General features: G+C 42.6%; 1 protein-coding gene and 1 long non-coding RNA gene across 4 annotated transcripts in view; one reads left to right on the top strand and one right to left on the bottom strand.

Moving 5' to 3' along the window:
- CAMK2A (calcium/calmodulin dependent protein kinase II alpha) overlaps positions 1–7,637 on the top strand; it is a 105,342-nt gene extending 97,705 nt beyond the window's left edge. For 2 of the 3 annotated variants that reach the window (XR_014153867.1, XR_014153868.1), the window contains 4 exons: positions 2,034–2,128; positions 3,185–3,413; positions 4,771–4,866; positions 7,464–7,637. Coding sequence is in view for 1 of the 3 variants with exons in the window: in XM_081851446.1 (XP_081707572.1) it covers positions 2,034–2,128; positions 3,185–3,413; positions 7,464–7,467 (328 nt within the window). In the remaining 2 variants the exon portion in view is untranslated. The remainder of the gene's footprint in view (positions 1–2,033; positions 2,129–3,184; positions 3,414–4,770; positions 4,867–7,463) is intronic. The other variant, XM_081851446.1, reaches the window with a different exon arrangement.
- Positions 6–22,761, bottom strand: LOC309336065. The gene is made up of 4 exons (XR_014153880.1): positions 21,386–22,761; positions 19,948–20,025; positions 14,513–14,580; positions 6–1,855 (listed from the first exon to the last, which is right to left on the bottom strand). It is a non-coding gene; the product is annotated as an uncharacterized lncRNA (long non-coding RNA).
- Positions 22,762–22,914: the final 153 nt, after the last annotated feature.

Genomic DNA, 22,914 nt, shown 5'->3' with positions numbered 1-22,914 from the left:
AGTGTGCCCAGTGGGTGTCTTGACTTTAACAAGAGAGGGAAGTATATTCTGCAGCTGAGCTGGCCCAGTATGGAGGAAGAGGGTTAGCAGGAAATCCTTCAAATGGCCTTACTGTGAAAAAGAGTTTTGAAATGTCAGGTTGCTCTGAAGGCAAGCAAATTAGTGGTTTTCTCTTATGAGTTTTCAAAGGACAGCTAGAAATGGACTTCAAGAACTTGTATTTTCCGTTTCTTCTGTTCATACCGAGCCACTCTGTCATTATTATCTCCCATCAAAATTAAAATGGATGGATTCATTTTGCAGTCTGGCCAAGGATAAATCGCAGCTATTACTGCTGAGTGAGCAAGCAAAGGCCCTGGATTCCTGGTTAAGAGAACAAAGAAGTATGGGTTTATTGATGAAGAGTAGAGGCTGCTGAGTTTGTTTTTCTCCTGTCTACAAGAAGGGCCTGTTTGAAAACAAACGTGCAAACAAAACCCCTTTCTGTCTTTATGAATCAACCAGTTAGCACGGTAATGTTATGGGAAGGAGCACAGGTCAGTGCTGGAGCTTCTGCATTTCGTGCAGAAAGTTCCATGCTCAATCCCTGGCCTTCCCAGGTAGAGCTGAGAGAGAAACCAATAGGCTGCCTCAGTATAAGGCAGCTTCCCATGTTCCTAAATGAATCTTACTTTACGCTCATCTCAGCATAACTTCAAAATAGTTAGCACTAAATCATTAAAGCTTAACAAGATAATGAGGATCCCAAAGTTAACCTCCGTAATTTATAAAAGTATTTCCATTGTGGGTAATGGGTTAAATGAGTGCCTTTCACCTATTTATTTATTTTTAAATATACTAGTTGAAACCCATCTGTTTACTAAGGGAGGATGCCAGCACACTGGAACTGCTAACTTCAATAAAGCTGGATATATTTTATTGATTTGTTTTGAATCTGCCCAAGGATGGCTCCATAAAGTCCCCCACGCAGTTAGCAGCACGGCATAAAACAACAATTAATACAAACAATATGAAGCAATACCGGATTAGATTACAGATATAGGCAACAAATCAAGAATGAATTAGTGGCAAGGAAGAGTCGACAGAGAACCTTCCCTAGTAGATTTATGAAACATAAAAATCTCTGCCAGCTCACACAATCAACAAAACGACCCTCCCCCCTTCCCTCCCCAAAGCCCACTGGAACAAAAGGATTTTTTGTCTTTTAACTAACTTTCTAAAAATAAAAAATGAGCTGATGTGGCGAGTCTTCGGGAAAACAGCGTTCCATAATGAAGGCGCTACTTACTGTTGTTTTCCCTCTAGCCTCTGACAAAGATGAAAGTTAAAGCAGAGACCTGTCAGATGATTTTGATGTATTGGTGGGTGGTCTCATACAGGAGCAGGGAGTGTTCTCTAATATGAAACAGACCATAACCATTCAGGGCTATTAACACCAGCCCTGCAGATCGTGCTTGGAAAGACATTGGGAGCCAGCACTGCTCTGAGTTTATTCACACTTACCTGGGCCTAGAAAAAGCCCACCTGCCAACACATCAAAATCAGAGCAAATTTCAATTCAGATTTTTCGTGGATTGCCATTTGTTCCGATTGAGCTTTAAAGAGCGAGTTTTTGTGGGGAAAGCTCTGGGGCAAATAAAGGGCACTCAAGACATGGAGCTTGTCCATCCTGCAGGAGGATTTTACAGATGCTTCCTTTAACCTGCCACCAAAATGACAATTTCTTCAATCCTTTAGGAAATTATTGCAGCCCCTCACTCTTCAAAACTGAGAAAGACATGTCCTTTAAGGTCACAGGCCAAGAAGCAGAGAAACTATTGAAGTATGTCACTGAGCACAGTGGTATGCTTAAGAGCTAAGAAGAAGAAATTAAAATATATTATGAGAATAAATTGTGTATTTGTATTGCGTAGACAGGTTAACTTCATTGGTGTTAAATCCATAGGAATGAAGACATGTGACTAGACAATGAGGTTATTTCACTTCCTTTTCTCTCTCCACCCTGACCCTGGTTCTTTCGTGGGCTCTTCCAGGAAAATGTGTGACCCTGGGATGACAGCTTTTGAACCAGAAGCTCTAGGGAACCTGGTGGAAGGGCTGGATTTCCATAGATTCTACTTTGAAAACTGTAAGCACCCTCTGGCTTGTCAAAAGGCCCTTTGACTCTCTTATCAGAATGGAAATATTTGCAATATTGGGTCACTTCATCAGCCTTCTAGCCCAGTGACCAGCCTCTTAATTACAACCAGTTTGTTTTAAAATAAAGTATGTTAAGAGATTTGAAGGCATATAGATGGAATCTTCTATCCTGTTACCCGCCAAGATTCTGCTTGTCAGAGGGGAAATTTCATCCTTTGAACATTTTGGTTCACAGCAATAGAGAGGCCCAACATCCCTTAAATTTGTCTTATCTCTTTTCGAGCTTTCTGAAAAGATCAGGACAACTTGGCTGAACTAGCACATGCATTTAAGGGCAGGACAGTATATCAGAGATACAGCACAAACTCAGATTTAATTGCTGACACCTCCTGTTAAAAAGCATATCTGTATCAAGGCTAAGAAAGACATCTGTCTGAGGCCCTGGAAAGTCATTCCCAGTCTGAATAGACCATGCTGGGGTGGATGGACCAATAGTATGTGTCAGCTTTGTAAGCTTATAGGTATGCATTTAAAGGTTTACTTCTAAGTAGACTTGGTTAGGCTTGTGCTCTTAATCTCTCACTCATTTCCAAAGTTTCAAACCAAATCATAAATGGTTGAATGTAGAGTGGATGAGCAGGATTCACCTAATGAACCCTGTCAGCACCAGCCCTGTTTGAGGGCTTCTGCTTGTGCAGTGCCCCATCCCCACTGGCTGGGGTGAGGGTCAGGAGACCCCCCCCCCAGAACAACACAGGGGGGGAGGGGGGATTGTTCCACCTGGCAAGCTACAGTACTTTTGCTGTCAATGTTGAAATCCCAAACAATGTTTTTAGTTTTTAGAATGTGAACTGGTCAGTGAATGCAATTTAATGAATTTTTAAGAGAATAATCTCCCTATGACTGGGACATAAACTGAAACAAGCCTAGAGATATTCTGCATACTCCTTCTTTTTCCTTGTTGCTACAATGATTTTATAAAGAGTCCTAGTTATGGGGAGACGCAGGCAGCGTTGATCTCACTGGCTTTCCCCTCAACCCCCAGTGTGGTCTAGAAACAGCAAGCCGGTGCACACTACCATCCTGAACCCTCACATTCACTTAATGGGAGATGAATCTGCCTGCATTGCCTACATCCGCATCACGCAGTACGTCGACACCAGTGGGATCCCTCGCACTGCACAGTCGGAGGAGACCCGAATCTGGCACCGCCGGGATGGCAAATGGCAAATTGTTCACTTCCACAGATCTGGAGCACCTTCCGTCTTACCACAGTAAGTCATCCCCAGGCCTTGGTGGTCCCTCTCAAAGCCACTCTTGTCATACCATTGAAAACTGAATATTCCGTTTCCACAGTGTAAACAGGAGTAGATAAGTGTAAATTAAAGGTGAGAGTATAAGCAAGGCAGTAGAAGGCAAGAACAGCAGCGAAGGCCAAATGTAACACATCTACGCATGGCTTAACAATATTTGTAGCTAGGTCACAATCTTCCTGAAATAACTTTTATCTATGTTAGTGGTCCCCCACCTTATTGGGCCTGGGGGCACTTTTGGAAATCTAAGTAACTGTTGTGGGCACCACAAAATAAAATAAATTTCCCAGAAGAAAAACTGACAGTGCTCAGACCCCCTCTCTCAATATCAAACACCTACACCACCACTCTCAACAAATAAAACAGATTTTTTTAAATAAAAAAAATGCAACCCCCCCCCAATGCAGGTACCTTCCCCTCAAACAACAAAAAGCCCCAAACCACAATTTTAAAACAAAACTTAAAATTGGAGGGGGCCTTGACAGATGCCTGAGAGTGCTGTTGTGCCCACAGGGACCACATTGGGAACCCCAGACGGGGATTATTCATTTGCCTTTATGCAAGGATGCATTCATGGCATTAAATTACAAGAGATTTGAAGGCAATTCATGCATATTTAGTTTAACGTCCCACCAGTTACAGTCACACATTATTGTTTAATGACTTGTTAAGATCCATGTGCATGCTGCCAGAATGGAGAAGACCCCCCAAATGTGGTAGGCTCAGAATGGTATTTTATTGGTGGCAATGACATGCCTGGAATAGAAGTGTCTAATGACTGGTTCTTGGAGTTAGAGCAAGTTTAACATTCTCTCTCTCGCTCTCGCTCTCTCAGACCCAATTCACAGGTCACTTTTTCACATGGTAATTTCACCATGTCAAATTATTTGTGAACATGATGTTTGAATCTGGTCACATGACAGGAGATATTTATAATGCCAGAGCATGCCAAATTAATTGCAAAATACCAACCCAACCTGGTTTATATTGGTTTAGAAGTTTCAACTTTTAGTGATGTCATTCAGAATTGGGGCTCCCACGTTCTTCTCCCCATCCCCATTCATTTTCTTACTGTGATGTTATGACTGTCATAGGTGTTTTCTCAGTAAAGAAAGATGCATCCTCGTATTTCATGTTAACAAATGCACTGCCAGTTTAAATCATCAAAAGAAATGAAAATAACTTTGTTATCCATAAGGTAGAGTTGAAAGTGAAGAGGGAAAAACTGTGTTATTTTATCACTCTCTAAACTTCTTGATAACAAGGTGCGAAGGTGCAGAAATGAAGTTAAGGGTATACACTGTTTGTTTTTTAATAGGCGGGAACATTCAAACACACAAGCCCCTACCTGCACTCTGGAATGATACAGTCCAGCATCAGATACTTCACGTGTGTCTGATCATCTGTTTCTGATGTGAGTGCAAGAAGATTCCATATGGGCATCCCTGATAGCAGAGAAGAGTATCTTTTGTCCAGGTTTGATGAGACTCCACGGCTAGCCCTTAGTGGCCAGCGTGATGGGGGTTACTCACTCTGTTGAAAACTACTACTGAAGTTAGAGTCATTCATTCATTGCTTGTATGAATTGCCTCTCTGCTTAAATAAAAAAGTGTTCAAGGTGATGTACAAGAACACACCCCGCTGGGGCTTAAACAAATTTGTTTGCAGTTAGGGATGGAGGAAAAATGTCGTGCAAACCTGTGTAATTCCCATTGTGAAATTCAGAAAATGTTCAGAAAATGTGAACAAAAATATGTCTGTTAGGGGCAAGTGTTCATAAAATACATATTAGTGAAAGCAACATGCTAAAATGCATTGTATTAGATAATTTACTTGCAAAAATATGTATATTAGGAGAAATGTGCACTAAAATGCAAGCAAATCTTAATGAGGACTTTTTAAAAAAGAAACATCACAGACTGATAGCAATGTGGCGAACTTAAATTAAGGTGGGGGGGGGGGGACAGAGAAAAAGTGAAACTGACAGAATCATTTACCCTATTTGCGGTAGCTGCTTTTCCTGTTTGCCTCCACACTAACTGTTTTCTGAAGAATTGCCATCCTTCCCTCATTTAGAATCCAGATGACATTTTGTCAGATGGTTGCATTCTGGTGTTTTCTGTGTCACCTTGCCATATCCCCCATCCCATATCTAATTTTTGGCAATTTTTCCAGCTGAACGGGGGGGGGGGGGGGGACGACGACGATGACCCACTAGCTTGTTCAGCATGGTTATGCAGAGAGCTATTGATTAAACCGGGACGCGGGTGGCACTGTGGGTAAAACCTCAGTGCCTAGGACTTGCTGATCGTAAGGTTGGCGGTTCGAATCCCCGCGGTGGGGTGAGCTCCCGTCGTTCGGTCCCAGCTCCTGCCCTCCTAGCAGTTCGAAAGCACCCCTAAGTGCAAGTAGATAAATAGGTACCGCTTTATAGCGGGAAGGTAAACGGCATTTCCGTGTGTGGCACTGGTGCTGGCTCACCAGTGCAGCTTCGTCACGCTGGCCACGTGACCCGGAAGTGTCTTCAGACGGCGCCGGCTCCTGGCCTCTTAAGTGAGATGAGCGCACAACCCTAGAGTCGGTCACGACTGGCCCGTACGGGCAGGGGTACTTTTACCTTTATTGATTAAACTGGCTTTCACTTCTGCCCATGTGCAGCCACTGTTAGACTTTTAGGGATAAAAAATTATTTTTGACACTTCCTTATTGCACTGCTGCATGTACAGCAATAGATGCATGCACAAATTTGGGGTAGGGAACCACAATGACATTGTGATGCTCCTTACAGTTTCAAGCCAGAGAGGGTTAGGGAGACTGCTCACTATTTTACAAGCCTCTCTGGGGCTCAGTGAAAGCAAGGGGATTCCCTCCCATCATTTTCTGGTTTCTCTCAGCTGTAGAGCTTGGAATTCTAATGAAAATGCCTTGCTGCACTTGCACTTCAGTATAACAAGGAAGGACCATTTTTTTAAAAAGCACCTAAAATGGTATGTCAGGCAATGCAGGCCTAATCCTTCCTCTGTCCCCTGCTTCTCAGAGATGCCTTGTGGCATGTGGGAATTTAAGAAAAAAAGTTAACTGGTGCTCTAGAGTGAATGTACGTTCATAAAGGGGCGGAGAAAGCCAATATTTTAAAACAAAATTAATTCCCCTCCCCCATTTTTTTTCAATAGCTGCCATGCCCTGTTCCTCCTTCATTATGTGTATAGGCATTGCAGGATGCTAATGGGGAAGATCTGTGCTACACGGAACCGCTATTTTAATTCCCCATTCAGCTCGCACTGCAAGAGTGATGTCTCAGCAGCACTAAAGAGGCGTACTGCTTCTTATGCTTGTCTGAGGCTAGGTGTATGCTCCTGCCTGTTCTTTTCATTTGGGTTGCCTGAATGCTCTGTTCTCCCCTTGAGAGATGGTGGCACTTAGTAGTTTGGGGTGCAAGCGGCTACCGAGATGGTACAGCCCTCACCCAGCTCTTCTCTTATTCTCCTCCTGCTGCTGCTCTCCTTTCAGGGAAAGGCTGTTGAAAAGTAGTCTAGTAGTGGTACTTGCGGAAAGAAGGTGGGCCCCCTCAACATGAGTCACATCCACCCCGCACATTGAAAGCACTCCTATACAGTCATGTCTTCCCCCAAAGGATCCTGGGAACTGTGGTTAGTTAAGGGTGCTGGGCACTGTAGCTCTGTGAGGGGTCTCCAATCCAACTCTCAACACCCTTAATGAATGACAGTTCCCAGGATTCTCTGGGGCGAAGCCATGACACCAAAGAATGCTTTCAGTGTACAGTGTGGGTGTGACCGAATGTTTTACATTCTCCTGGACATCTCTTGTCCTCTCGTGCTCTTCACTCCTTCACCCCAAAGATTGAGAGGTGGATGCCAGCTGGAGGACAAGGCTTCACAAATAGAAAAGAGTAATTATTTGGGGTGGGGGTGGCTGGCGTTGGGGGGAGAACCAGATGGGAAGATCACCATTTTGGTGGAGTAAAAAGCCATTTCCTTTTGTGTTTTTCAGCTGAAGCATCAGCCCCTCAGGCCAGGTTTCTCACTGCCTCACTACAAAGGGAAGATCCCTGCTATCCTTTACCTAGGGAACTTGGCTGCTGCTGCTGACTCTCCTCCTTGGTTCTTGCTGGAATTCTTTTCACACACAGAGCTCCTCACCAAAATAAACCAAGAATTTAATAGACTTTTTCTCCTTCTGTTTCACACGCTCTGCGTTTTGCCACTTTGTGCCATTGTAGTAGAACAGGGCAAGACACCCTATTGCATGAAAAAGCTTTTCTGTGGTTAACAGGAGAAACCCAATGTGGGGGGTAGCCTTCAGCCACTACTGCCCTTAGAGCTCATGGAACCACCCTGGTTCAGTACTTAAAATTAACTGTGTTCCTCACAAGGACATGGTTTATTTTGGTCTCTTTGCTGTTTTCTACTAAGTCTTAAGGGGCCTGAGAGAAAGGGGAGCATGTTCCAGTGCAGAATCAGAAGCCACCTCCTTGCAATGGCAGATTGATGCCCATCCACACAATGCAAAGCTCTTGCTCGATTATGATCTCAGCCAAAATCAAAAATACTTTTATACTGTATTACCTGCGTTACCTAAATTCCAGATTGATAAGCATACATGCAACGCAAGATTCTTGCTTGATCATGACCTCAGTCATTTTATTTATTTTTAAATATTTCTATGCCACCATTCATTATCTAAATCCGGAGCAGTTCACACTGCGCCACTGTCACTCATATCTACATCTACATCTTCTGTTCTGTGTGAAGATAAAATCTTACAAGTATCAGCCTATATTCATTAAAGCCTAGTAAAATTCTGCTGGGATGAATATGGCTTTATGGCGCATAAAATGCAGAATCCATTTCTCTTCCCAGAGAACGTACCTTTTTGTGTGCCTGGACCAATTGAGGTTCATGACAATTCCTTTCTCTTTTCAACGTGCATGAAATGAAACTGTTAACACTATATTGGCATTATAATGTGTCTAAGAGCACATAAATAAATGAAATGATAGGTTAGAAATTCAGCATGGCAGCAGGGTATTTTTCACCTTATTTGTAATGCAGTGATATAGTTGAGGCAGTTTCTGCCACTATCCAGCACACCATAGGAACTTCCTTTATTCAGCTTAGTAAGGATCTCCTAGATGTTTCATTTTGTTTAGAATTCAGTTTTCTTTGAACTGGCCTTTTGCTCCTTTCTGGCAGGATTTTGAGTCATGCTTTTTCCCTCTGTCCCTTCAAGACTTAGATTCACCATTAAGAGGAAGAGGGGAGGCTGAACCTTTTTAGTCCCACAATTTCCTACATACACACTTCAGGCAATTTGACAGCATTGAAGATGCGGGCACTATGGAAACAGAACTGCCCCTTCAATTTGACATAAAAATAGAGGCCAACACTTTCCAGCAAAGACAGAGAATGCAAGCTTTACTAATGACACTTTGAGGCGTTTTGATTATGCTTTCAACAAACAAAATGAAACCTTTCGCTATCTCTTGTACTTTGAGCGCATGCCTTTTTATATGAAAAACAAACAAACAAAACCCTTCCGTGTTATTTCGTAAATGGATTTTGAGTATTTGCTAAAATGGATCTTTATGTAATACCTAGAAATATCAATTGTTTGGGTTTGTGGCTGATTTTTAATGAAGTTGGGATGGGGTGGGTGGGGCTTAATATGTTATTGTTTACATTTGGAGTTGACTTTGTGGCAAATTGTTCTTGAAAGTGCAAAAGGGCACAATAAGCTGGACATGTGGGCAGGATTTCTGATGTGGGCTTCTGGCAAATCTCAGAGTGCTTTACGCCATAATAGGACTCCTTGTGGTCGTGTACTCTCTATATGCCATGAGAAAGGTTTGGCAATCAGAATCGCACATCCTAATGAAAGGAACCCAATGGAGAGACTGAGGAAACTTCCAAACTGGGGTCAAACGACAGCATCTGCTTTTAAAAACACTGGCGTCATCTTCAAGGAATGCAGGAATGGGTTCTTCACAAGCCAGAATGTCCCTGACACCATTGTTGTTCTGATGGCATATGGAGGGGCTGAAAGATCTTCTATTTTTGGCATCACCTTCTTGCCTTCTAGTACAGGTATGGGAAGTGTGATGGTTGTTAATTTTTTTGGCAGTCTTTCCATTTCTTGTTATCTTTTATTTATTTGAAACTTTAAAAGTCTTTACTCTTTGATGTGAGATTAACTACCGTGCACTTCTACTACCAAGGGAACTTATAAATGGCACTTTCTTCATTTGCATGACATTTAACTTTATAGACAGCTACGTGTACTTCAAAGCAAACAAACATGCTTGTTTGGGGACAGTAACAACAACAACAACAGCAACAACAACAGTGGGGGAAACTCTCTGTGTAAATTTTGAATGGTGTAATTTTGCCTTTTACGTGGTTTGAAGTGCTTAGCTTTCCATCTTGTAAGGCAGGGCAGACATCTGTCAATATAAAGCCAAGTTTTGCAAAGTGCAAGAATAACTTCCCATTGGAGATGAGGGGGGGGGGAAGTGACTAAGGGGGAAGGAGGGCCATTTGACAGGATCTGATTTGCCTAAACAGGAGTTTGCTTTTTACTCAGAAGGGGCTGTCAGTGTACCATTTTCCAATTTCTAACAGAAAAAGTATAAAGTGATTGAATCATTGGAGTTTTTTTGATGCTCAACTGAATACAAAAAATTATACTGAGGTGAGAAGGGCTTTCATATCAGGGGGGCTTGCCATAAAAATATAGACCTGAGGACCTGTTTGCATTTCCCCACTCAAATTACTTGGATTTCAGTCAATTTGTTTCATTTTTGTTTCATTATCCTCACCTACTAGTAGCATTTAAAACATACATGGCAGCTCATCTTTACATATCTATAACTACAGGCCTAATTTTTCAGCTGCCAGTGTTCACATATCTTGATTTTACATTGGACTTCAACGAAGTTCTCTCCTTTTGAGTTGAGCAGCACTGAAATTTCCTGACCACTGGGTATTTTTGACCCATTTCTCTGTGAAAACCTCTGCTCAGGTGATGAATCTGATAAACCTTGATAGCCTGGCTTGTCTGGGCTGTACCCATTGCACCGGGCTTTTGCTTCCAGTGTATTATGATGAGTACTTCAGGAATGAGGAGGCCCTTCCTTCCTGTTTCCCAAGCACACATTCTGTCAAGCATTAGCTGCCTTGACTGTGTTTCTTTGGGCAACATTAATACTATTTCCTGCATTGAATTTATATTTCGTAATTTCTGACATCCTTTCCAAACCTAAACCTCAACATTTCAAAGAGAAGGGGGAGTCTGTCCTAGCAGAGCCTGACTTCTCTCAAGTCTTCCAGTAAAGAGGGGAACCTGACAGGTGACAAGGGATCTAATCCATCCCATTAAAGTTTTGCCCAAAACATCTGATTAAGCACCTGCACTTTAAGGAGGGCCTCCTACCATGAAGTTCTTTTCAAGGCCCTCTCATGTATTCTTCGCCCTGATTGCCACTGGCATTTCTGAAACCCTGTTTTGACCATGAAAGCAATTGTACGCCAGATTTTGATCCATTGTCTGTACCTCCCCAAATCCCACCTTTACTCTTCCGTATCAGTGGCATAATACCTAGAGACAAACCAGTTCACCTTTGCTGGCTTCCACAATAAAGGTGGCTTGCATTTTCTCTGCCATCATGAAGGCCCACTGGCCTATGAATCCTAATCACTTCTGGAGCACATAGCCTGGGTACCTCTTCCAAGTGCAATTCTGGTTCCATAGGCTACAGATGCCAGTAAGGCAGTACATGTTCCACAGAAATGCATGTAGCAAACCCACAAGCAGCATCAAGGGGCTGGGATTTTGAAGGCATGGTAAAGGGAAAGGAATGCTTTCCATCTTTCTGCCCCAAAGCCACCCCACCTCCCCATCCTCCCCACAATAGAGTTGAAGTGCTTTAGGGGGGTAAACGCTCCTGGAATTCCCACAGAGGTGAAACAGTTTTGTGTGTAGTGTTGGTGGGTGAAACACCACGAAACACCTGGCAGGGCATTCCATTTCTCCTAGTACAACACTCAAAACTATAGACTCTTGAAGCTTCTTTTTCATTATAAACATTAGCAGGGTTTCACCGTGTGCATTTGTGTGTAATGTAACACAGAATCAGAGAACCATAGAGTTGAAAGGGACCTCGAGGGTCACCTATTCCAACCCCCTGCAAGACAATGTGTAGTTTGCCCCTCGGTTTTAGGCAGTGAGGCAGATTTCAGATGGTGAAAGGTACAAATGTAATTGGAATTTTCTCTCTAGTATGTGGTAGGCTGTTAGCAGCATCTATTTGAGCACAAAACAAGATCATGGCTCCATATGAGCTTTATGAATTTCAACAAGAAGGGATGCTGTTGGAAAATGTGCTTTGACTATTCATCACCATCACTGTCACCATCAGCCAAGTCAAATGTTCAGTGACACCTTCCCTTTCACAGCCTAGTGATATGATCCAAGAGGAAACACCAGTTAAAAATTCTGAAGTTGTGCCTGGACAGGCCTATTTTGTCATGGTTTGTCCTGGGGAGGAAGTGCTGCAAATGGGTCACACTTTTATCTTACAATCTGTCCCAGTAATGTGAACCTTTCCCATCGCAATGCCCTTTGCTAATGTTTATTCAAACATCTTGCTATTTCCCTTATCCAGAGCATTGTCCTGGGCCTCCTCTTGCATTAGCGTAGCCCTGCCTTTTTAACCACAACTATAAGCTTTCGTGCATTTCAACCCATTCCCCATAGAAACCTCACAAACACCTTCCGCTACCCTTTGTGGAAGTGGAATAGAGGGGCTTTCCCACAGCACAACCTCAGCTTCTACACAACCCCACAAAAATGTTTCAACCCCTCACCCCCTTTGGCATCCCACATCAAAGTTATTGGTGCATGAAGGGCTGCACATCTATATTTGTGCTTATTTTATAAAATAAAAAAATCCCTCGTCTACGGTCTTGAACAGAAAGAAACCATGGATGTATAGGAAAGCAGTGTAGAGCAATAAAAGGCACAGTAACCAGGAAGGAGAGGGATAAGGAGGGACAAACTAATCTGAAATAAAATCTAACAAACAGCAACAAGAGGATACCTGACTCCTCATAACAATCTAGAACCAGGATTAAGGTGTGCTATTTCATTACTTTCAAGATGAATCGGGATATACCTGTATCAGGGACAGTTTATGCCTATTGAATTGGACAAGGTGGGGGGAAACTGGGCTACCTCACCTAGCATTCTACCACTGATGTGAAAACAACTGCAAAGTTAGCCTGCTCCTTGTTGAAGTCTAGTCATCTTACCTACTTCACAACTGATCCCAGAAATTAATTTCCAGCTAGAGATGAAGTTAGCAGTAGGGAAGGACCGCGGCTTAGTAGCAGAGCATCTGCTTTGCCTGCAGGAGTTCTCAGGTTTGATCCCCAACATTTCCAGGTAGGGCTTGGAATGGTTCCTGCCTGGAGCCCTGGAGAACAGCTGGCAGTCAGTATAAGTGAAGTTAGATGGAGCAAGGATCTGACTCAGTAAGAGGCAGCTTCCTAGGTTCCTATGTGTGACAGAATGATTCCTAGGAAACCCTTTCCACTGTACATTACAGCTGCCACTGTGCTGGTGGAACGAAAAAATAAATATATTCAAATATACTCCAGATAGATGAGCAAAGCCTTATATGTTCAGACTTTGCTTCCTACCTAACTGAGAATGCCAGTTGTCTTTTCTCCTTCAGTTATGCCACATGTTCTCCTTTTTGTTAGGATGGCTTCCCTTCCTCCTCCTTAGTTCTTGCATGGCTGCAAATCAGCCACTTTTTGTCCTGCTCCCTGCCCCTTTTTGGTAAGGGAAAATCCGCGAGAAGGCAAAGTTTGGTATTTTTGGTTTTTTTCTAACTGTTGCACAATTTTTTGGCTTTTGTAACATTTGGGGGGAGAAGCTGGAAAAGTGGTTTGAGAAGAAAGTATAAATGTATATAAAAAGATATATATAAAGATATAAATATATATGCATATAAATATATGAAATCTCTATGGAAATATTTATTTCACATGAATGCAAAAAAAAAAAATCACAAAAAGAAGGGAAGAAAAAAAAAGCAGCTTTGTAATGTAAACAAACAAAACAGTCAGAGAGCGTCCCTCTCATGTTTGTTAACTTGATGTGACTGGAATATTCCAAAATCCTTCAGTATCTTTTGTAAGTGAATCAGACCTGTAAAGCGGTGTGACTGTGTTGGATTCATTGTTCCAGTTTTTTGAAGCTGTGGCTGTGAACAAAATGATCACTGCTAAAATTTTATGCTATATTTTTGGGGTGGGGGAGATGGGGATTGTCAGTTTTATTCTTGGTGTTTCAAGTGCAATAAAATAGCTACAAACTCTTGAGTATGGAAAATGCTGATTGTCACTAAATGACTCCCAGACTCTGTTTTACTTTCTATTTCATTGTGATGCTTCTGTCTTTAAGGGGTATCATATCTGGAATACAACACTCAGGGGCAGAGCAGAAAGGAGGACTGAAAGTTCTCTTCCTCTTTGGTGATTTAGGGCCTGTCTTCTACTCCTCAGGTGCTTTTTCCTGCTTGGGATGTTTCCTTCAATTGTGTTTATGCTTCTTGATATACTTGGATGGAAAGACCGGTGGTGGTTGAGAAACCTCTGGAGGTTTATTGTAAGGAGGTCCCTTGGAGGCTTATTCCTTTAAAATATACACAAGTTGGGTGTCCGCTAAAATTCTGTCCCTTGTTTTCTTTTCACACAGAGATCTAGCTTGCCCTCTCTTGCTTCTGAGGAGGGAATAACAAAGATAACAGCAATACTACAACACCTCTGCTGCTGCTGCTGCTGCTGCTATGACTACTGTCTTATATCCTCCCCTTTCTCACACAGAGCACGGGGTGGTTAACAAAATCTAAAAGCCACAACATTAAAACAAAAATCTTAAATACAATATCCATCAGCACTATTTGATCAAGGCTGAGCTGCTGGCAATGGAGGCTGGTCCAGTAGTGTGAATATGGCCCTACCTGACTTCTTACTTACATTCATTCCAAGGGGTGACACTGCCTTATCAGCCTCTTCCTTGGTCCTCAGTGTTGTCCCTTGCAGATCTGAGAAAGGAGGATGGAGACAAAATGAGAATGGCCTATCCTTGGCTCTGCCTCCTATGGGTCTCCTTGCCATCAGCACTACCAGTCTCAATGGGCATTAGCCACCACAGCCTGTAAGCAGCAACCTATGGAGGGGCACAGGTTTCCTATCCCTGTGCCAGAATAATCAATACCGTAGCCTTTAGAAATGCTGCAAACTGAGCAAGGCCCTAGCGGCTAACTTTGTAGGAAGTATAGAAGGGTTGCTACACCCTCTGCTGGTAATTGCAGGCATGCCTGCATTCTTCTTAGTGTTTCCTTTTGTATTCTCTTGGGCCCATCCAGACATCTTGTTTACTGTGCATCCGTGATTATTTGTGCCAATGGTGTTGGTGCAGTAATACTCAAAACCTTTTTCTATCCTCTTTGCCCCTGCGGCCGTTTCACGACAAACATGTTGCTTTGTTTCCTGTTACTGTGTGTCCTGTAGTTTCCTAGGAAAATAATGTAACGTTCATACCACAAATGTCTGAGAGCTTTTTGTATTCGTTGTGCCACAATGCAAGAGTGTCTCTCCCAAGGGCCATAATGCAGTGTTGTTCACATTGCAGAACAACTAGCAAAGTGAAATGATGGGAGGACGGTTCAGTAAAAAATCACCGCTAATGTTGTGTCAGTGACAGGCTGCAGGGTGCACCTGCCAAAAAACACCAGCCTGGAAGGGCCCTTGAGATTTATACACAATGTTCATTATGATAGTAAATGATCAGTTGTTTATATAATAGGTCCCCCCCTCTCCTAGTAGTGATAAACAAAAATAGTTTTAAAATACAGTTGGATCCCGAGCACCTTGGTACTCAGACGTTTTGGCTGCTGGACACTGCAAACCTGGAAGTGAGTGTTCTGGTTTTTGAGCGTTCTTTGGAACCCGAATGTCTGACTGGGCTTCTGCAGCTTCTGGTTAGCTGCAGGAGCTTCTGGCAGCCAATCGGGAGCTATGTTTTGGTTTCTGAACGTTTTGGAAGTTGAATGGACTTCCAGAACGGATTCCGTTCGACCTCCAAGGTACGACTATATGTCATTTTGAACTACTTTTCATAAAGTAGTTGTAATTACCATTCAGTTGCATGAAAGGTAGTTTAACCACCACTCATGATGACCGCTGAATCTGTCCCCCCAACCTGTTGGGCAGAGTTGACATCATCCATCAGATATGTGAGCATAGCAGTGCATGTACAGCCCACTATTTCAAGCATGACTCTCTGGATAAGGACAGAGTTAAGCCTTCAGAAACATGTACTGCCTAAATGTCCAAAAGGCATTTTGTAAGGTGAACAGGAAGGTCTTAGAAGCAGTCAGGTAGAAATATATTTAACAGAAAACCTTCATCAATTGGATGATGTTACTGCATTACAGTGGTACCTCGGGTTACGTACGCTTCAGGTCACAGACTCCGCTAACCCAGAAATAGTGCTTCAGGTTAAGAACTTTGCTTCAGGATGAGAACAGAAATCGTGCTCTGGCGGCACAGCGGCAGTGGGAGGCCCCATTAGCTAAAGTGGTGCTTCAGGTTAAGAACAGTTTCAGGTTAAGTACGGACCTCTGGAACGAATTAAGTACTTAAACCGAGGTACCATTGTAATTGAATGATGCTACTGTCAAGGAACAAGACTGTAACATGGATGAAATAATTTCATGAGTGATTTTTGTTGTTAGAGGGGTTTTAGATAAGGATACCCATATCTTTATAGTTCCCATATCCTCTTCCCATATCTACTGCAGTTCACTATGCTTATAGAACTCCTTGTTAAAATATTATGCAACTATAGAATATATAGAATATATAGAAATCAGGATTAAAATTAGCCTCTATATTATTTATTTACATCAATAAATTCTAACATCACTAGGAGGTGCTAAATGACAATGATGTTTTTACTCGGATATCTGGTTACAAATTAAATCTAGATGAAATTGAATGAATATTGTGTATATCAAGGATCTCTGAGTCATACAAGAATGAGGAAAAGCAACCCAACTGCATCTAAGAATATATGTGCCTGAAAAACTAAAATAAAATAGGAGAGTTACTTAATTTCTAAGTAGCTCTCAGACCAAAACCAAGATGGCTGAGAAGAAGAAGAAGCAGCCTTGCAAAGGAAATAGAGTGAAGAAGAGACTTTTCAACCTGTCCTTGCTCACCTTCACTTTTAAAGGATTTAAGTTTGACCTGTAGCAGGTTAAGCGTGCAACACTATCTCTGCCCACAAGATGTCAGCAGCTCACTGTGAGGAAGTTTGTGCAGTTGTAGTAATGGAACTCTGGGTGGAACATGACACACAGCATAGGTTTCTTGGGATTATTTCATTTTGTATGGTGGAGTTCCCCCTCCTAAAATTCCTGTCTGTGGAAAGCTAGCATCAAAGGAGAAAGGCCATAATCATGTAGGGAGATGGGGGTGGGTTTTTTTTTAATGAGATGGGCAATGACACTCAAGGATTCGAAGAGTGTAAATAAAATTTAATACATTAACTGTTCCTACACCGTGTGTGTATATGGGAGAGTTTTAAACTGTGTATATGAGCCCTAATATTGCGTTGGGTGAGTGACTGGATCTTGGGAGAGAGCATATTTGCCTGACTGGAGTCCTTTCTGCACATAATAGAACACACTGAATAGAAAGGGATCTTTTGGCCCCTAGCTTCCCCCAGTCCTGCAGCCTTAACTGTATGTATACAGCCTGTTGCTGCATTGCAAATAAATATTGGATTGCTAATTAATGGGTCCACTGGTCTAGGGTCTAGGGTCACCCTTTTTGCTGAGGGGAATAATTCATGAGTAGCTGCCTTTGGGCATGGAAGTTTCATTTTTAAAAGCATCATCCCAGAGATTTATTTAATGGCTTGGTGAGCTCTCTTGGAAGCCTCACAATGAGGCTGATGCCTCAGGGAAGTTGAGGCCTGCTGTTCCAGACCTCGGGAGCAGCTGAACCCAAAAGCCAAAGCTTTTTTTTAATAGAACATCTAAAAAAGTGAAGGAATTCTCCTTGCGTGCATTTTTGTGTTCACCAAGTTTCTTTATTCAGTATGAAGACATGGGCTCCTCTGGCCAATGCTGTGTCCCTTCTCAGGAAACTCCAACTCTCCCCTTCTGGTGCTCTTTTTGCTCTGACCCCTCCAAAATGTCTTCTTCAGATTCCCCAGACAGGGAACATGACAAGAAAGTTCATTGAAAGCCTCTCTAAAGGCCCAGCTGGGAGCTGTGAATGCTGATGGACATGACAGGGCTGCGGGGGCGGGGGGGGGCGGGGGGGGGGGAAATGCAAGCTTGAATGTTAAATGTGAGGAAAACTTGAGGAGGTATTTACACGCCCACTTCAATAATTTTCTTTTCTTAGAATTGGAAGCAGACAGAAAAGTGGGAAAATTCCCCATACTCAGGCTTTTGTATTGTTCATAGTGCTAAGAGGGAATGAGAGAAGGGAGAGAATCTCACTCTGCCTTGCTAAATACATAATAAATGAGAGAGTACTTTTGAGGTCACTGTGAAGATAGTTAACTTGCTTTCATCTACTTTGGGAATCCCGTGCATTCCTTGAATCCCTTCCCTAGTCTACATGATTGTAGAGAGATCCTGTATGTATGTATGTAAGTAATTTCCCGCTGGCCTGCAAACAAAATATCTTGCCCTATCTTAATAAACAGGCAGCCCTAAAGGCCAAGAGGAAGATTTTACTGGAGAGCCAATCAGAGCACAAGCAAGCACTTCCCTGCGCTCTTCCTCTGTGTGAGAGACAGGATGGCCTAAAAGGCAGCCTGCAGCTGAGCAGCCTGAGTCTCAGGTGAGGTGCATGAAAACAAAACAGAATACTGCCTAAAAATGAGGGCAAATCACTCCCCCCTTCACAAGAAGTTGAATTACAGAAGGATTTGACAAAATCTAACCAGCGTGCTGTACAAAAGAGGCAGCCAATCAAAATGGACTCAGTTATTATCAAGGCATGAGGCTTGATGTGAGGATTTTTAAAATAAAAAAAATCCAATAATTGAAAGTGGTGGCCTGGGGATGTGCATATTGCCCATAAACTGTGGTGATACAGCGGAAGCAAGAAGTTCTCAAAGAATGGAACTGCTCTATACTGGAGTAACAGTCAGAGAAGATCACTCTGAAATGTAAGTGCCAAATTTATTTTTGTCACATTTAATGTTAAAATACATTTATTGTAGTCTTCATTTTGTTTATGTGATATGTATTTCTATGAAGATTTTAAAGTGCCATATTATATAGTTAAAAAAGCTGTTTGGAATTTGTTCCCCGCCAGTGAAAATTCCTTTAATAAGGCATTGCCCAAAGCCCACCAACTAATTTCTTTCTTTGCCACTTACATTTCATTTTGCTTCAATCAAGACTTGTTATGCGTTTAACCTGCTTTTAGTTTTCAGTCTTCTTCCCTTCCACCTTCCCACAAATCCACTCTTTGCTCACTTTGGTATTGTGACCCCAGTGTACATCATATGCCGGTTTTTTTTCCACATAGCCTATTATTGTTACTACAAATCCTAATAGTGCCTTCATTCCAGCTCTCTGGAGACAAAACAAAACCCATTAACACCTTGCAGTGGCCGGTCAGCAACTTATGAATACTTATACAAAGGATATTATGTGAGCTTTACAATTTATGATGCCCCACTAAGTCTCTAAGGCTGCAGTCTAGATGAGCCTTTGGCATGATCCAGTTGGGCAGGTGTGGAGGGAAGATTTGGCCCTCCAGATGCTGTTGAACCACAACTCCCAGCCCCCAAAAGCATGGCCAGTGGGTGGCGATATTGGGAGTTACATTTCAGCGACATCTGCAGAGTCAAAGATTCCCCACACCTACAGTAGGGCATTACTTAAGACCTCCAGTTTGAAAATGTGCTTAAGAGCTCAAAAAGGTTGGCATCCCTGAATAGTGGAACATGTATAAAAAGGTAAAGGTAAAGGACCCCTGACAGTTAAGTCCAGTCGCGAACAACTCTGGGGTTGCAGCGCTTATCTCGTTTTACTGGCCGAGGGAGCCGACGTTTGTCCACAGACCATTTTTTCTGGGTTATGTGGCCAGCATGACTAAGCTGCTTCTGGCGAAACCAGAGCAGTGCACGGAAATGCCATTTACCTTCCCGCCAGAACAGTACCTATTTATCTCCTTGTACTTTGACGTGCTTTCAAACTGCTAGGCTGGCAGGAGCTGGGACCAAGTAATGTGAGCTCACTCCGTTGCTGGGATTCAAACCACCGACCTTCTGATCAGCAAGTCCTAGGCTCAGTGGTTTAGACCACAGCGCCACCCGCGTCCCATGGAACATGTATAGGAAAGTATATTGCACATCAGATTTATTGGGTACTCACTGTAGTCTTAGTAATCTTCATGAGCTGTTAGAGGGTTCTAGTGTCAATGGTAGCAGAATGCCTACATGCAACTGAAAGCTAGAAGAGAAATTTGAATTTCTGAGGCTGGCTTCCCATTGAGATATTCTACTGAGGAATATAGAAGAAGAAGTAGAAGAGTTTGGATTTGATATCCCGCCTTTCACTCCCCTTCAGGAGTCTCAAAGCGGCTAACATTCTCCTTTCCCTTCCTCCCCCACAACAAACACCCTGTGAGGTGAGTGGGGCTGAGAGACTTCAAGGAAGTGTGACTGGCCCAAGGTCACCCAGCAGCTGCATGTGGAGGAGCGGAGACGCGAACCCGGTTCCCCAGATTATGTGACTACCGCTCTTAACCACTACACCACACTGGCTCTCTCCTAGATAAGGAGAGTTTCAATTTGACTCTATAAGCAAAGCTATTTTGCTGATTTTTAAACAACCCTGCCAGGTCTTCACCTCCTTCAAAATGAAGTAGCTATTCCCTATAAACTATATATTATAAATGAACACAATCATTATAATTTAGCAAAATACTGTAATTCAAACAAACATGTACATCATTCTGCTGTAAACACTACAGTAATATCCACCCTAACCAAAACAGTACTGAGGTGCATCGCTGACAGAAATAATAAATTGCTTCTTTTTAATTTACAGTAATAGTTCCCAGAAGAGTTTTCTTTGTTTGATTGCTAGCTAGTCAGTCCCTTGAAAACATTGTCAAGAAACCTACATTGCTTCCCTGCATTCTAATAGTGACCTTACATTTCTTTTTGCCTTATTAATGAATGGCACTGGTAAGTGCAGGATTTGGTGGGATGGATGAATCAACTGAGCAGCATAGAATCCAATAAATTACTAATACTAAAACATTAATTTAAAACCTCCAGCATTAAGAGACCTCATTAAAGAAAAAAGTATTCTGAAATAATTGGGTTTTTTACATGCAGTTGTGGAGAAAGTTCTATAACTTGGGGGCCACAATGGAAAAGGCCCTGCATCTTGTACCTGTCTTCTGTACTTAATCTGTGTTTCCCACAAGCATTCTGGGCTCCATGCCGGGTGAGGAGGATTGGACTGGTTATGACATTTGTACCACATATTGCTTAATCTGAGTTATATTTACATATAGATATATTTGTGCAACATTCCTGTTTTCTGCTTGTGACATACAGCAAGCTTGGTTGAATAGGTTAAGTTCTGGTACTATGAACCTTCTGTGTTGATAGTCCTGGCACTAGGCTGGAGCTGGAGTCTTAGAAGACCTTTGGTCACACACATGTTTTAGTTATGCATAGACAAAGGTGGCCATACTTTCTGCTGCAGGGTGGTCAATGTGACCTCTTTTATCAGCCTTACCCAACCTGGGTGTACAATCTGCACAGACCTGAACATGAAGGACGTCGCATTAACTTACATATGTACATTGGACGTGATGCTCTGTTCTCTCTTCTTGCCTTTTTGCCAAATGACTTTCCCCATGTAAATTATGATTTTTTGTGTTTGTGCTAGACCTCTGTGTAGCCCCCCCCCCCAGTTGAAGAGGGTTGCTCTACTGCTCTACTGTGTGTATCTGTTGATGACGTGGGGTTTCCCACCCCCCATGGAACAATTACCATAGTCACAGTCAGGTAACAGCAACAATAAACAGAGCATGGGAGTGTGTACTGTTGCTTCTCCACCCTCTCTCCACAGCATAGCAGTGACATAAGATGTTTGGATGAATTTATTTGACATAGGCGCCAAGCTCTGTAAATGTTTTATGAACATCTTTTCTAGGAGCAAGAGGAAGTGTTAGATCAAGTCAGGACAGCTTGGATTTATTCTCATGAGAATTCAGCTTCTGAGGAAAACTTCCTTACTGTACTAAGGCAACAGATTTTTCACCTCAGTCTTAACTCACCTTCCCCTACCCCACTCTCATCCTCACCCCCAAATTGCCATTTGATGAGGAAGAACTCCTATCCCTCAGAATAGGGATTTTTTCAAAACACCTGTCCGGAAGGCTTCTCACACTGCTTTGTGATTTGGTTCTGCATGTGAACTTCAGGAAGCAGCTCTTGGAGAACGGGGACACACACACTAGGGTCTGGTTCATACATCTGACATTCTGTTTACTCTGGCTCCAGTTCACTCCCACCACTGGTATTTGAAGGGCATTAGCTACAGTCCATATATATCCTGAATTTTCCTCAAAAATACTGCTATTTGATGCATTGCCCTTAAACCAGCTTCCATCTGATTTGAAACATAAGCCACAGTCACTTCACCACTAAGCTGAAGGGCGTACATTTGAGTCAAGCATTGTACATGTACAGATGACAGCTTCATGCATCGGAGTTCTGGGAGTTGCAGTGGTGAGGGACGCAAATAGGAAATGAAGACATCCCACCCCTCTCTGGTGTGTACAGCAACATGCAAGTGTGTGACTTCAAGGGCAGTGGGGGATGACAACCTTGCTGCGTTTTAAGCCGATAATGTGTTCATAGCCTAGCCATGTGCCTTTGCATGGGACCAGTGGAATCTGCAGGAAAATATAATTGAGGATGGGGTGTGGGGAGCAACATGTAATCTGGGAGAGGTGGAGTTTTGTCCCACAAGTTAGATTTCTAAAAGATCAGTAACGGTATGTTTCATATTCACACTGCCACCCTGAAAAGGTTTTCTTTGAAATAAGTCCTATTTATTTGATGGAGTTAACCATGAAGTAAGCATGCCTACCATTACAGCCTGTTTATGATCCTGTTATCATTTGCATGTGAAAAGTGCCTTTGCATTAAGGAACCACAGGGGTCCAGCCTCCCGCCTCCTGGCTCAGCCTATATATAAGAGCAGCCTCACACAACACTTGTTTGTGTTGCATAAGAAGGAAACAGCACATGGATCTCTTCACATCTTAGGTTACAATGGTGACCTGAAATGAATTAATGCTGTGAGAACAATTTG

Source organism: Podarcis erhardii, assembly GCF_964252035.2.
Source record: "Podarcis erhardii genome assembly, chromosome: 2".
Lineage (NCBI taxonomy): Eukaryota > Metazoa > Chordata > Lepidosauria > Squamata > Lacertidae > Podarcis > Podarcis erhardii.
Note: the sequence above shows the minus strand (reverse complement) of the source record. Positions and strands in the feature narration are given on the sequence as shown.